The sequence below is a fragment of the Chlamydotis macqueenii genome, chromosome 29, assembly GCF_036417535.1.
Source record: "Chlamydotis macqueenii isolate bChlMac1 chromosome 29, bChlMac1.mat, whole genome shotgun sequence".
Lineage (NCBI taxonomy): Eukaryota > Metazoa > Chordata > Aves > Otidiformes > Otididae > Chlamydotis > Chlamydotis macqueenii.
The window spans coordinates 1,855,772-1,867,762 of NC_141584.1; the positions used below are offsets into that span (position 1 = coordinate 1,855,772).

The 11,991-nt window shown below is 71.5% G+C and overlaps 1 protein-coding gene across 1 annotated transcript; it reads right to left on the reverse strand.

Moving 5' to 3' along the window:
* Positions 1-631: 631 nt before the first annotated feature.
* ADCY6 (adenylate cyclase 6) lies at positions 632-11,532 on the reverse strand. Its single transcript, XM_086768779.1, has 22 exons — positions 11,374-11,532; positions 9,931-10,765; positions 8,362-8,511; positions 8,129-8,250; positions 7,894-8,005; positions 7,678-7,805; positions 7,431-7,589; positions 7,187-7,328; positions 6,982-7,110; positions 6,434-6,459; positions 6,186-6,333; positions 5,965-6,062; positions 5,800-5,887; positions 5,595-5,711; positions 5,361-5,519; positions 4,219-4,394; positions 4,112-4,141; positions 3,357-3,486; positions 2,984-3,247; positions 2,678-2,882; positions 1,288-1,412; positions 632-1,202 (listed from the first exon to the last, which is right to left on the reverse strand). Exons 2-22 carry the CDS (start codon positions 10,762-10,764, stop codon positions 1,074-1,076), a joined length of 3,471 nt encoding a protein of 1,156 aa, XP_086624905.1. The 5' UTR covers position 10,765; positions 11,374-11,532; the 3' UTR covers positions 632-1,073.
* Positions 11,533-11,991: the final 459 nt, after the last annotated feature.

An 11,991-nucleotide genomic window follows, 5' to 3' on the forward strand; every position in this document is an offset into this window, starting at 1 on the left:
CACGCACGCACGGACGCACAGCAACGACGCGCCGGCGTCACAGGGAGGGGGCGGCGGCGCGCATGCGCCATTGGCCGCGCCTGCGCGTTCGAACGCTGGAATGGTTGGGATTCGGAGCGACCGGTACCCCCCCCCCCCCCCTTCCCAGGACACCCCCCCACCTTCCCAGGACCCCCGCCCCCCCCCTCCCCACGCCGCCACGGGACCCCCGGCTCCGGCTTCCCCGCGGCCCCGGAGCCCGGCCCGCAGCTCGGGGCCCTGCCCGGCCCCCCCCCCGCCCCCCCCAAATCACCCTCCCGGGGTGTCGCCGCCCCCCCCCCCCGCCCCACACGCCAGGCCACAGCTCGTATCCAAAGTGAGTTTTATATATAATTTATCTGTACACACGAAGGACAAAGTACCTCAGGTCTGTGCTGCGGGAGAGGGGGGGGCGTCGGGCCCCCCCCCCCCCCTCGGGGCTGAGCACCTCCCCCACCCCTCCCGCCCCAAAACTCCTTCAAAAAAAAAACAACAACAAAAAAAAAAAACAACCAAAATAAAAAAAAAATGCAACTTCATTTTTTTTTTTTTTGCATTTAAAAGTGGGGGGAGCTGCCCCCCCCTTCTCCAGCCCCTGGGAGGGCCGGGACGCCAGGGGGGTGTTGGGGGGCTGCGAAGGTGCTGCGCCTGCACCCCCCCACTCCCCCGCCCCGGGGCGGGCGGCACTTCAATTTGGCACGTGGAGGGGGGCTGGGGAGACCCCCGCCCCCAGCCGCCCCCCGCCCCTTCCCTGGGGGGCTGCCCCATCTCCCCTCTTTGGCACACGGGGCATTTTGGCAAAGGGGAGGAGCGGGGGGGGGGCTGCACCCCAGCCCCTGCCTGCAAACACCCCGGCGTGGGGCCCCCCCAACACACGGCCCTGGGGGGGGGGCACCCCCCAGGCACCTCGCTTATGTCCGTTTCTCCCTTTTTCCTCTTTCTTTTTTTTTTTTTAAATACATGGATTTGGGGATTTCTCCTTTTTTGCCTGACCCCAGCACAAGCTGGGGGGGCACCAGCCCGGGGTGGGGGATGGGGGGTGGGGGTGCCCCCCCCTAACTCCCTCCAGGGCCGGCGTTGAGGAAGTAGGTGGTCATCTCCCCCTTGCCCTTGACCTTGACCAGCCCCCGGCACTCCAGCACGTAGCCCTTGGCCGCCAGCACCTGGTACAGGTCCGTTGTCACCTGATGGGGGGGGACACGGCGGGGGGGGGGGTGAGAGAGGGGCTCTAGGGGGGGCCCCGTGCCCCCTCCCCGCCCGCCGGCTGACCTGGATGCGGTCGGGGACGCCGGTGCTGTCCATGCGGCTGGAGACGTTGACCGTGTTGCCCCAGATGTCGTACTGCGGCTTGCGCGCCCCGATCACCCCCGCCACCACCGGCCCCATGTTCAGGCCTGGGGGGGGGGGGGGGGATGGACACAGAGCGTCACAGCCCCCCCCCCACCGCCCCGTCCCGCTGCAGGGGCACAGGGGGGTGCAAGGGGAAAAGGGGGGCGCGAAGGAGGGGAGGGGGTGGGCGAGGGGCGTGCAGCGTCAGTGCGTGCAAAGGGGGGGGGTGAAGGCCACGTGTGCAAAAAAGGAAAAGGTTTGTGCGTGTAAAGGGGTGTGCAAGGGTTTGCGCGTGTAAAGGGGTGTGCAAGGGTTTGCATGAAGGGGAAGGGGTGCGCGAGGGTTTGCACGTGTAAAGGGGCGTGCGAGCGTTTGCACATGCAGAGGGGTGCGCAAGGGCCAGCGCGTGCAAAGGGGAGGGGGCGTGCAAGGGCCTATGTGTGTGAAGTGGAAGGGGTGTGCAAGGGTTTGCACGTGTAAAGGGGTGTGCAAGGGTTTGCACGTGCAGAGGGGCGCGCAAGGGCCAGCGCGTGCAAAGGGGAGGGGGCGTGCAAGGGCCTATGTGTGTGAAGTGGAAGGGGTGTGCAAGGGTTTGCACGTGTAAAGGGGTGTGCAAGGGCCAGTGTGTGCAAAGGGGAAGGAGCGTGCAAGGGTTTGCACGAAGGGGGAGGGGTGTGCAAGGGTTTGCACGTGCAGAGGGGTGTGCAAGGGCACGTACACAAAGTCGCCTGTGAAGGCCGTGTGTGCCAACGGGCAGAGGCGTGCAAGGCTTTACCCGTGCAGAGCCCGCACGCGCAAAACCAACGGTCACACGCGCCCGGCCGCGCGAGGGGGGCACAAAACCGACGGTGGCACGCACATGGCTGCGTGAGGGGCGTGCAAAACCGACGGTGACACGCGCCCGGCCACATGAGGGGGGCGCAAAGCCAACTGTGACACGCACCCAGCCGCGTGAGGGGTGCAGAAAACCGACGGTGGCACGCACCCGGCCACGTGAGGGGCGTGCAAAACCGACGGTGACACGCGCCTGGCCGCGTGAGGGCTGCGCAAAACCGCCGGTGACGCGTGCCCAGCCGCGCAAGGGGCGCGCAAAAGCGACGGTGACACGCGCCCGGCCGCACCAGGGCGGCGCAAAACCGACGGTCACACGCGCCCGGCCACGCAAAACCGATGGTGACACGCGCCCGGCCGCGCAAGGAGGGTGCAAAACCGAGGTGACACACACCCGGCCACGCGAGGGGGGTGCAAAACCGAGGTGACACACACCCGGCCACGCGAGGGGGGTGCAAAACCGAGGTGACACGCGCCCGCCCGCGCGAGGGGCGCTCACCGATCTTCATCTGGAAGTTGTTGAAGGAGTGCTCGTTGATGTACTTCATCTGCTCCATCAGGTGCATGGCGTAGTCGGCCAGCGCCGCGATGTGGCTCCGGCCCTCCCGGTCGTAGGTGGAGGCGTTCAGCCCCGAGGCCGCCATGTAGGTGCTGCCGATGGTCTTGATCTTCTCCAGCTGACGGTACTTCTGCTCGCTGATGATCTGCGGTTGGGGCCGGGGGGGACGGGACACGGCGTCACCGCCACCCCGCCGCAGCCCCCGTGCGCCCCCGGCCCCCCGCCCCGCCACCGCGGCCCCGGCACCTCGTCGAAGTCGGCGATGATCTCGTTGAGCAGCCGCAGGCACTCCACGCCCTCGTTGTTGGCCTCCAGCTCGACGTAAAACTCGGAGAAGTTGCTGATGGAGGCGAACATGACGGCCACGCACTCGCAGGACTGGTAGTAGAGCTCGTCGTTGCGACGCTCCCGTGCCAAGAAATGCGCCGCCACGTCCTTGGGCAGGATGTTGTGCAGCAGCCGCCGGTTGTACGCCTGCAGCTCCTCCATCTCCTCCTTCTCGCCCGTCGCCTGCGTCGCACGGCGCATGCGGGAGCCGCTCCCGGGGCCCCGCGCCCCAGCCGGGGGTGCGGGAAGGAGGCGGGGGGGTCCGTCCCGGCCCCTCGGCCCCGGGTCCTACCTGCAGCTTCCAGAGGAAGTCGAGGCGGGCGGTGGACTCGACCTGCTGCGCGTGCAGGTACAGCGCCAGCGCGAAGACGGCCAGGATGACGGGGGTGACGTACCGCAGGGCCACCTTCCCCTCCGCCGGGCTGCGGGCGGCCCACACCCGCTTGAGCCGGGGCGCCAAAGTCCGTGCCCACCCCAGGGACCCCAAACCTGCACCCAGACCCCGAAGATGCTCCCACCCAAGGGATCCCCCAAAGCTGCACCCACCCCAGGGGCCCCAAACCTGCACCCAGACCCCAAAGGTGCTCCCACCCAAGGGATCCCCCTCAGCTGCACCCACCCCAGGGGCCCCAAACCTGCACCCAGACCCCAAAGATGCTCCCACCCAAGGGATCCCCCTCAGCTGCACCCACCCCAGGGACCCCAAACCTGCACCCAGACCCCAAAGGTGCTCCCACCCAAGGGATCCCCCTCAGCTGCACCCACCCCAGGGACCCCAAACCTGCACCCAGACCCCAAAGGTGCTCCCACCCAAGGGATCCCCCTCAGCTGCACCCACCCCAGGGGCCCCAAACCTGCACCCACCTCAGGGACCCCCCCAAGATGCACCCAACCCCTAAGACGCACCCACCCCAGAGACCCCAAAGCTGCACCCAGCCCCAAAGCTGCACCCACCCTGGCAGCACAGACCCCCAAGGGACCCTCCTGCTGCTGCCCACCCTCACCCCACTGGTCCCAGTTCCCCGCCGGTCCCAGTTCCCTGCTCACCATTCGCCCTGGCTCGCGTTGAACGAGGGCCTGGGGGGAGAAGAGCCAGGGGTTAGCAGGGTGGGGACCCCCAGGGAGCGGGGAGGGGGACGACAGCGGGCACTCACAGGGCGTTGGCCACCACCAGCAGGTCGGCGTTGTCGAAGAGGGGGGCCTGGGGCCCCTCCACCAGCAGCAGGTAGGTGGCCTCGATGGCCACCATGAGCAGCAGCTTGCCGATGCTGCTGATGTGCAGGAAGACGGAGCAGGCCAGCAGGCTCAGCACCACGCTGTAGTTGAAGTACTGCGGGACAGACGCCGCGGGGACGCGCTGGCACCCCGTGGGGACCCCACGCCGGCGTCCCGCCCCCCACGGGGATCCCCTGCCAGCACCCACAGAGGACCCTGCGCCCGTAGGAGACCTACGCCAGCACCCTGGACTCTTAGGGACGCCGCGCCTGCAGCACCCTGCGCCCTCAGGGACCCCGCGCCAGCGCCCTCGGGGACCCCGCACCAGCGCCCTCGGGGACACAGCGTCTGCAGGGACCCCGTGCCAGCACCCTGCACCCTCGGGGACCCCGCGCCAGCACCCTCGGGGACCCCGCACCAGCGCCCTCGGGGACACAGCGTCTGCAGGGACCCCGTGCCAGCACCCTGCACCCTGGGGGACCCCGCGCCAGCACCCTTGGGGACACAGCGTCTGCAGGGACCCCGTGCCAGCACCCTGCACCCTGGGGGACCCTACGCCAGCACCCTTGGGGACACAGCACCTGCAGGGACCCTGTGCCAGCACCCTGCACCCTCGGGGACCCCGCGCCAGCACCCTTGGGGACACAGCGCCTGCAGGGACCCCGTGCCAGCACCCTGCACCCTCGGGGACCCCGCACCAGCACCCTGGGGGACCCCGCGCCAGCACCCTCGGGGACACAGCGCCTGCAGGGACCCCATGCCAGCACCCTGCACCCTCGGGGACCCTGCACCAGCACCCTCGGGGACACAGCGTCTGCAGGGACCCCGTGCCACACCCTGCATCCTCGGGGATCCCGCGCCGGTGCCCACGCAGGACTCTGCACCCACAGGGTGCTCCATCCACGGGGATCCCATTCCAGCACTCCGGGGGACAACGCACCCATGGGGACCACCCCCCGCCAGCATTCTGCATCCTCAGGGACCCCGTGCCAGCACCCAAGGAGGACCCTGCACCCGCAGGGACCCCATGTCGGCACCCATCCCAGCGCCCTGCACCCATGGGTGCCCCGGGGCCGCTCACCTCGGGGAAGTCGCAGGCCAGCCCGTCGTGGTGGCAGGGGCTCGTGGGGGTCCCCAGGGAGAAATTGAGGGCCCGGAGCTGGCAGGGTCCCACAGCCTCAGGGGTGACGTTGAGCTCGCGGGCGGCGCAGTCCCGCAGGGCCACCCGGCTGCAGGCGAACTGGGGTGGGGGCCGAGAGGGGTCAGCTGGTGCCCCACAGCCCCCCCACACCCCCCCCCGGCCCCGCTGCCCTACCATGTTGATGAAGGCAGCGACGAAGACGAGGAGGATGGTGAAGACCCCGATGACGGTGCTGTGGGCGCGGGACTGGACGATCTTCCGGGAGAGCTGCTGCAGGGCGGCGGGGAAGAGCTGGGGGGGGGGAGGGGGGGGCGAAGAAGTCCCCGTCAAGCGTGGCCGAGCCCCCCGCGACCCTCCCGCCCATCGGCCCTGGACTCACCGTGATGCAGGAGTAGACGGCGCAGACGAAGACGATGGCGGCGAGGAGGATGAAGATGCTGACGTAGACGCCAAGCATCAGCGAGGAGCTGAGGAGACAGGCAGCTGTGAGCGCCGGCGGCGCGGGGGGCCAGGGGCCGGGGTTTGGGGGGGCTGCGGCACTCACTGGGGGAACACCACGATCTGGAGGCAGCAGATGAAGCAGAAGACGAGGAGGGTACAGGCCACGTAGCCACCGAAGCGGTCGTCCACCTTCTTGGAGTACTGCGGGGAGGAGAGGGACGGAGGGGACCCCGGGAGATGGGACGGAGGGGGACGGGAGGACCCCAGGGGATGGAGGGGAGCAGACCGGAGGACGAGGACAGAGCGGGACAGAGGGACCCTCACCTTCTTCTCCAGCTCGGGCGTCTGGAAAGTGAGCAGGAACTTCTTGACGTGGTCCTTGCGGAGCTGGTCGATGCTGCGGGCGTCGATGGCCCGGCTCAGGAACTCGTCCACCTCGTCCTCAGGGTTGAGGGCCTCCTGGGCACCGCGGCTGGGGGCAGGGTGGGCGGTCAGGGCCCCCCTGGGTCCCCAGCTCTGCCCCAGAGAGGCTGGCCAGACTCCCCCGGGTGCCTCGGCACGGGGACACTTACTTGTCCTTGCTGGAGTCATCGATGCCCTGGGGACACACAAGGGGGACGTCAGGGACGCCGGCATGGACGGCGGGGTGGGCAAGGACCACCGGCATCCCCCAGGGTCACCAAGGCTGGGGGGCAGAGTCCCGGGGGTAACCAGGATGGGGGAGACACCCAAGGGTTCCCCGAGGCTGGCACGGATGTGGGGGTCCCCAAGGGTCTGCAAAGGGCTCGCGGGGGCTTGCGTGACACAGCTGAGGATGGGGGACCCCCGAGGGTCCCCGAGGCCAGTGAGGACAGGGGGCGCCCGTGCGGGCTGCCGAGGACGGCGGGTACCCCCGGGGGTCCCCATGGGCTGGGGAGAGTTGGGGGGATCACCAAGGGGTGCTGAGGACGGGGGGGAGGGCTCCTCGAGGCCGTGGGCTGCGGCAGGCAGGGGGAAGCAGGCGAGGGCTGCGGACGCGGCTCAGGAAGCCTGACGGCAGCCGCGGAAAGGCGGCGAGCAGCCGATACCGCCGCGGCGGGGACCGCGCCAGCCCGACCCCCCTCACGCCGCGCCTGCTCACCATCTGCCGGAAGGCCTTGGAGTCCTTGGTGCGGGAGAAGGAGCGCTCGGGCACCCAGCGCGGCGCCAGCCCCTCCGTCGAGTTGGCGCGAGCCCGCTGCAGCTTGGCCAGGATGGCTTTCTCCTCCTTCTGCGGGGCGACGTGGCCGTGAGAGGGACGGCCCCGGGGTCCCCCCGCGTCCCCTCCAAATGCCCCCTCGACTCACGCGCTTCTGGCTACAGCCCACGATGAGGAAGGTCTCGATGTTGTGCTCCTTGAGGTAGGCGTTGCGCTCGCCCCCGTGGCCCGGCTCCACCTCGTAGTCCCCGTTCAGGTACTGCAGCGTCGCCCAGGTGATGTGGATGCGCCTGGAGACGGGGGGGGACACACAAAGGCACTGAGCCCCCCCGCCCTGTGCCCCCCACTCCCGTCCCCATCCCACACCCCACACCCCCCCCATCCCAGCTCACCCGGCTTTCCCGCCCGCTTCCATGTGGTTGGCGAGGGTCACGTCGTTGGACCAGACGTCGAACTGCCACTTGCGCAGCCCCAGGACGCCGCAGTGCACCCGCCCGCTGTGGATGCCCACGCGCATGTTCACGTTCACCCCCGTCACCTCGCGCACCAACCTGCGGACGGCACCGCCACCACTGTCAGCCGGCGGCCGGCGGCGAGCGCCGGGGAAGGGCCGCGAGCCCCGTGCTCCGCCCCACTCACGAGATGGCCTCGATCATGTCGACGCCCATCTCCACGCAGCAGTGCGCGTGGTCGCCGCGCGCCTCGGGCAGCCCCGACACGCAGTAGTAGCAGTCGCCCAGGATCTTGATGCGCAGGCAGTGGTTCTCCTGGGGACGCGGGACGGGCAGGTCAGCAGCGGGGTGGCGGGGGGGGGGGCTCCGGGACCCCTCATCCCCAAGTTCCCCCGCCGCTCACCGCCGCCAGCTTGTCGAAGCGAGCGAAGAGCTCGTTGAGCGTCATCACCAGCTCCTGGGCCGTGCACTGCGAGGCCAGGCTGGTGAAGCCTTCGATGTCTGCGAAGAGGATGCTGCCAGGAGGAAGAGCACGGGCTCAGGGTGGGGGGACGCACCACCCCGGACCCCCTCACTTGATGCCACCCTCCCCCCCAACCCTTGCACGCCCCCAGCCCGCACCCCCGGCCCCGTGGTACCTGACGTTGTCGTGCTTCTGGATGTATATCTTGTGGAACATCATGTCCTCCTTCTTGGTGTTGATGTCCTCCTTCATCTCCATCGCCACGTGCTGGGGCAGCACCGAGAGCAGCAGCCGCTCCTGCACCCCGGCACCGCCCCGTTAGCGGGCGGATGGGGCCCCGACAGACCCCCATCCAGCCCGGCGTGGTGGACCCCGCTGTCCCTGGGACCCCCGAAAGCCCCAGCCCACCTGCTGACGGTTCTCGCGCTGGAGGTGCAGGCGCGCCTGGATGTAGCCGCGCGTCTCCTGGAAGGCCTGGCGCTGCGACACCTCGGCCGGGTAGTGGGTGCAGACCCCCACCACGTTGGTGCAGAGGAAAATCAGGGCGTTGGCGCTGAGCTGGTGGGGGAGGCGGGCTCAGCGTCGCCACCCGGGGACCCCCGGCCCCACGGCGAGACCCAGCCAGCTCTGCCCCCCAAAACCCTGGCTCCAGGATGGGGGGTGCTGTCAAGAGGGGGGCTGCGAGGGGGGCACGCGGGGCAGGGAGATACGGGGACCTGGGGACCCAGGCCAGGGGGGTGTGAGGATGCAGGGACCCAGGGTAGGGGGGATGCGGGGACCTGAGGACGCCGGGGAGGAGGTGGGGGGACAGGGGGCACCTAGGGACACGGGAAACCGGGGCGGGGCGGGGCGCAGGGACCTGGGGCTGTAGGCACCCAGGGCGGGGGGCAGGGGAGGATGCAGGGACCTGGGGCAGGGGGACATCAGGGCCTGGGGCAGGGGGGGACGCAGGGCCGCGGCCAGGCCCCGCAGGCCCTCGGGAAGCGGCGGAAGCTGGGGGAGGGCCGGGAAGCGGAGATGGCTGCGGCGGGAGCGCTGTGGTTTCCCCCCCTCTCTGTCCCCATCCCCGTCCCCCGGGAGCGGGGCCAGGGCTATTTATAGCGCTCGGGCGCGCGGGGAGCGGGGGCCTTGCACCCACCGTCCCCATCGCATCCCCCCCCGCCATCGCTCCCACCCTGGGGGGTTACCCCACTCGGGGCGGGGGGGCATCCCCTCCCGTGACCCCCCCCAAGCCCCGCTGGCCTCAGCCCCGCCAGCGCCGCGTTCCTCGCCCTGCACCCCGTGGGGACGGCACGTGGGCCCGGCCTCGGCCAGGCAGGGCGAGGGTGACGAGCGGCCCCGCGCGAGGAAGTGGGGGGGCACAGCGAGGCCCTGCCAGGGGCTGGGAACAGGCGGCCCTGCGGATGAGAGGACCCCCCCCCAGACCCCCCCCGGTGCATGCAGCACCCCACCAGGGCCCCCCCCCATCACCCCGGGGTGCAGGAAACGGGACGCTGCCAGGGTCCCACCCGCCCCGGGGTGGCTGCCACCCCCCTGCCCTGGCCGTGCATCCTCCCTCGGGGGTTTCCGCCAGACCCACAACGGGGGCTTTGTGGGTGCCCCCCCACCCCAGCGCAGCCCACAATGGCGGGTCTGTGCACGGCCCCGCCAGAACCAGGGGCCCCGTCCCCCTACCCGGAGCGGGGCTGCGGCAGAGGAGCGACCCCCAGCCACGCCGCAGCCAGCACCCGCGGGACACCGGCACGAGACCACCACCCGCCCCCCCCTCCCCCGGGGACCCCTCCACCCCAGGCAGCCGAGGGGGCCCCTCCCACATCCAGAATTTTCCATGTGCAGAAAAATCCCATTTTGCACGGAGGGATGCGAGAAGCCGCCGGCGGGGATGGAGGGGGGGGGTGTCCCCACCCAGGGCCGCAGGCGAGCGGGACCCCCTCCCCACGTGTTGTGCCCCCCCCATCCCCGGCCCCCCAACCCTACCTGCTTCCAGAGGAAGGGGTCGGCGGCGTTGCGGTGCCAGGCGATGGCGAGGTGCAGGGCGGAGAGGACGACGCCGGCCAGCACGGCCGCCCGCATCCGCACCGGCAGCAGCGTGTAGGTGATGTAGATGAAGAAGACGCTCCACCAGACGCCCTCGGCCGCGCTGCGGGGCGCGACGGCCGCCGTCCCCAGCGCCTGCACCCCGGCCAGCAGCCCCAGCACCACGTAGCTCACCACCCACATGTAGTCCTGGGGGAAGGCGCTGCGGCTGCACAGCACCATCAAGAGCAAGAAAAGAGCCGTGGCGCCGGCCAAGGCGGCGGCTGCCGGCACGTGCGGGGTGCCGGGCAGGCAGTGGAAGAGCAGCATCACCCCGCAAACCAGCACCAGCACCCCCATCAGCACCGTCAGGCTGCTCTGGTTCATCTGGAAGAAGTAGCGCTGGTAAAGCCGTTCCAGTTTGGCCGACTGGAAACGTTTGGAGCGGAAAACCTGGAGCAGCCGCCGCCAACACTCGCCGGCCGACGGCCGCCCCCCGCGGCCCACGGCTCCCTTCGGCCCCTTGGCCTCGCCATCCTCCAAGCCCAGGTCCACCGATTTGAGCCCCGCGTCGCTCGCCGGCCCCTTCTTGCCGTAGTGGTCCTCCTGCCAGGTGCAGCGCAGCCCCCGGGGGGGTCCCGCACCCCGCTCCATCTCAGGGTCCTGCAGGCAGCTCATGTAGCGGGGGCCGCAGAGGGTGGCGCGGGGACGGGCGCCCTTCTTGCCATTGCGTTCCCCCCATGCCGTCTTCCGTTCGTCCACCTTGGGCACCAGGATGCCGCTGAACCACGACATGCTGCCGGGAGCCGGGAGGGGGGTCAGTGCCGGGGTCCCCCCGCCCCGCCGGGGACCCCGGGGTCTCCCAACCAAGCAGGGACCGGCAGCGAAGGGCCCCGCTGGCCCACCCCAGGAGGGACGCGGACCCCGAGCCCCGGCCCTGCCACCAGCCCCATGGTGGCTGCAGGAACGGGCCGGCGTCCCGGTGCCCGGCGTCCCGGTGCCCGGCGTCCCGGTGCCCGGCGTCCCGGTGCCCGGCGTTTGGCCCTGCCAAGGCCACCCCGAGCCCGTCCTGCGGCAAAGCTGCAACCGGCCCGGCCCTGTTTTGTCTTGAACGGCGGCCAACGGGCTGCACCGGGGCACCGGGGACCGACCGGGACGTGGCAGCCGGTTCCAACCGCGGGTGGGGAACGGCCGTTCGGGAAGGGCCGGCCCCGGCCGCCTCCCTGCCCCCCCGGCCGCCGCTCCGGGCTCGGCCCGTTCGCCCCGGGCCCCGCCGCCGCCGCCGCCGCCGCCCCGGGGCGCTGGGCAGCCCCCCCTCCTCCGTCCTGGGGCCCGGCCCTGTGCCCTCCCCCCCCTCCCCGGGCCCGGTTCTCCCCACCGCCGCGCCCAGTCGGCCCCGCTCACCTCCGCCTCCGGTACCGCCGCCCGCGGGGCCCCGCCGCCCCGCTACGGCCCCGCCGCCCGCTCCTACGCGGCGGCCGCGCTGCGTCCCCGCCGCCTCATCCCGCGCCCAGGCCGGGCCCCCGGTGAGCGGCCGCGGCCCGGCCCGGCCCGCCTATCCCCCCCCCGCCCCCCCCCCCCCCGCTCGGATCCGCTCCCGGGCGCTCCCGGCCGGCGGCCTTAAAGGGGCAGCGGCGGCGGCGGCCCGGTGCGGCCCGGTGCGGCGGGGGAGGCTCGCGGGGGCAGCGGGAGGACCGGTACCCCCGGGGCTGCGCACACGCACACGCCGCGCGGCACCGACATGGCGGGGACACCGGGGGAGAAAAGCGCAGCCGGCCTCCCCCTCCCCTGCCGCGCGCGCACACCCCCCCCCCTCCCCCGTGAGTGTGCCCCTTGCACGCGCGCACCCCCAGCGCCCCCCCCCCCTTGCACGCCACCGCCCCCCCCCCCCGTTGCACGCGCGTGCGGCCCTGTGGCAACGCGCACACGCGCGTCCCCCTTTGCGTGTGTGTGCACACGCGCACGCGTATCCCCCCCCCACCCCCACCCCGCACACCCCTCAGGCACCCCCGGCACACACAC

Coding starts and splice junctions, on each gene's coding strand:
- ADCY6 (XM_086768779.1), bottom strand. CDS start 10,764: ATGTCGTGGTTCAGCGGCATCCTGGTGCCCAAGGTGGACGAACGGAAG. Junction 8,512..9,930: donor ACCCCTTCCTCTGGAAGCAG/GTAGGGTTGGGG, acceptor CTCCCCCACCAG/CTCAGCGCCAACGCCCTGAT. Junction 7,806..7,893: donor GCTTCGACAAGCTGGCGGCG/GTGAGCGGCGGG, acceptor CCGCGTCCCCAG/GAGAACCACTGCCTGCGCAT.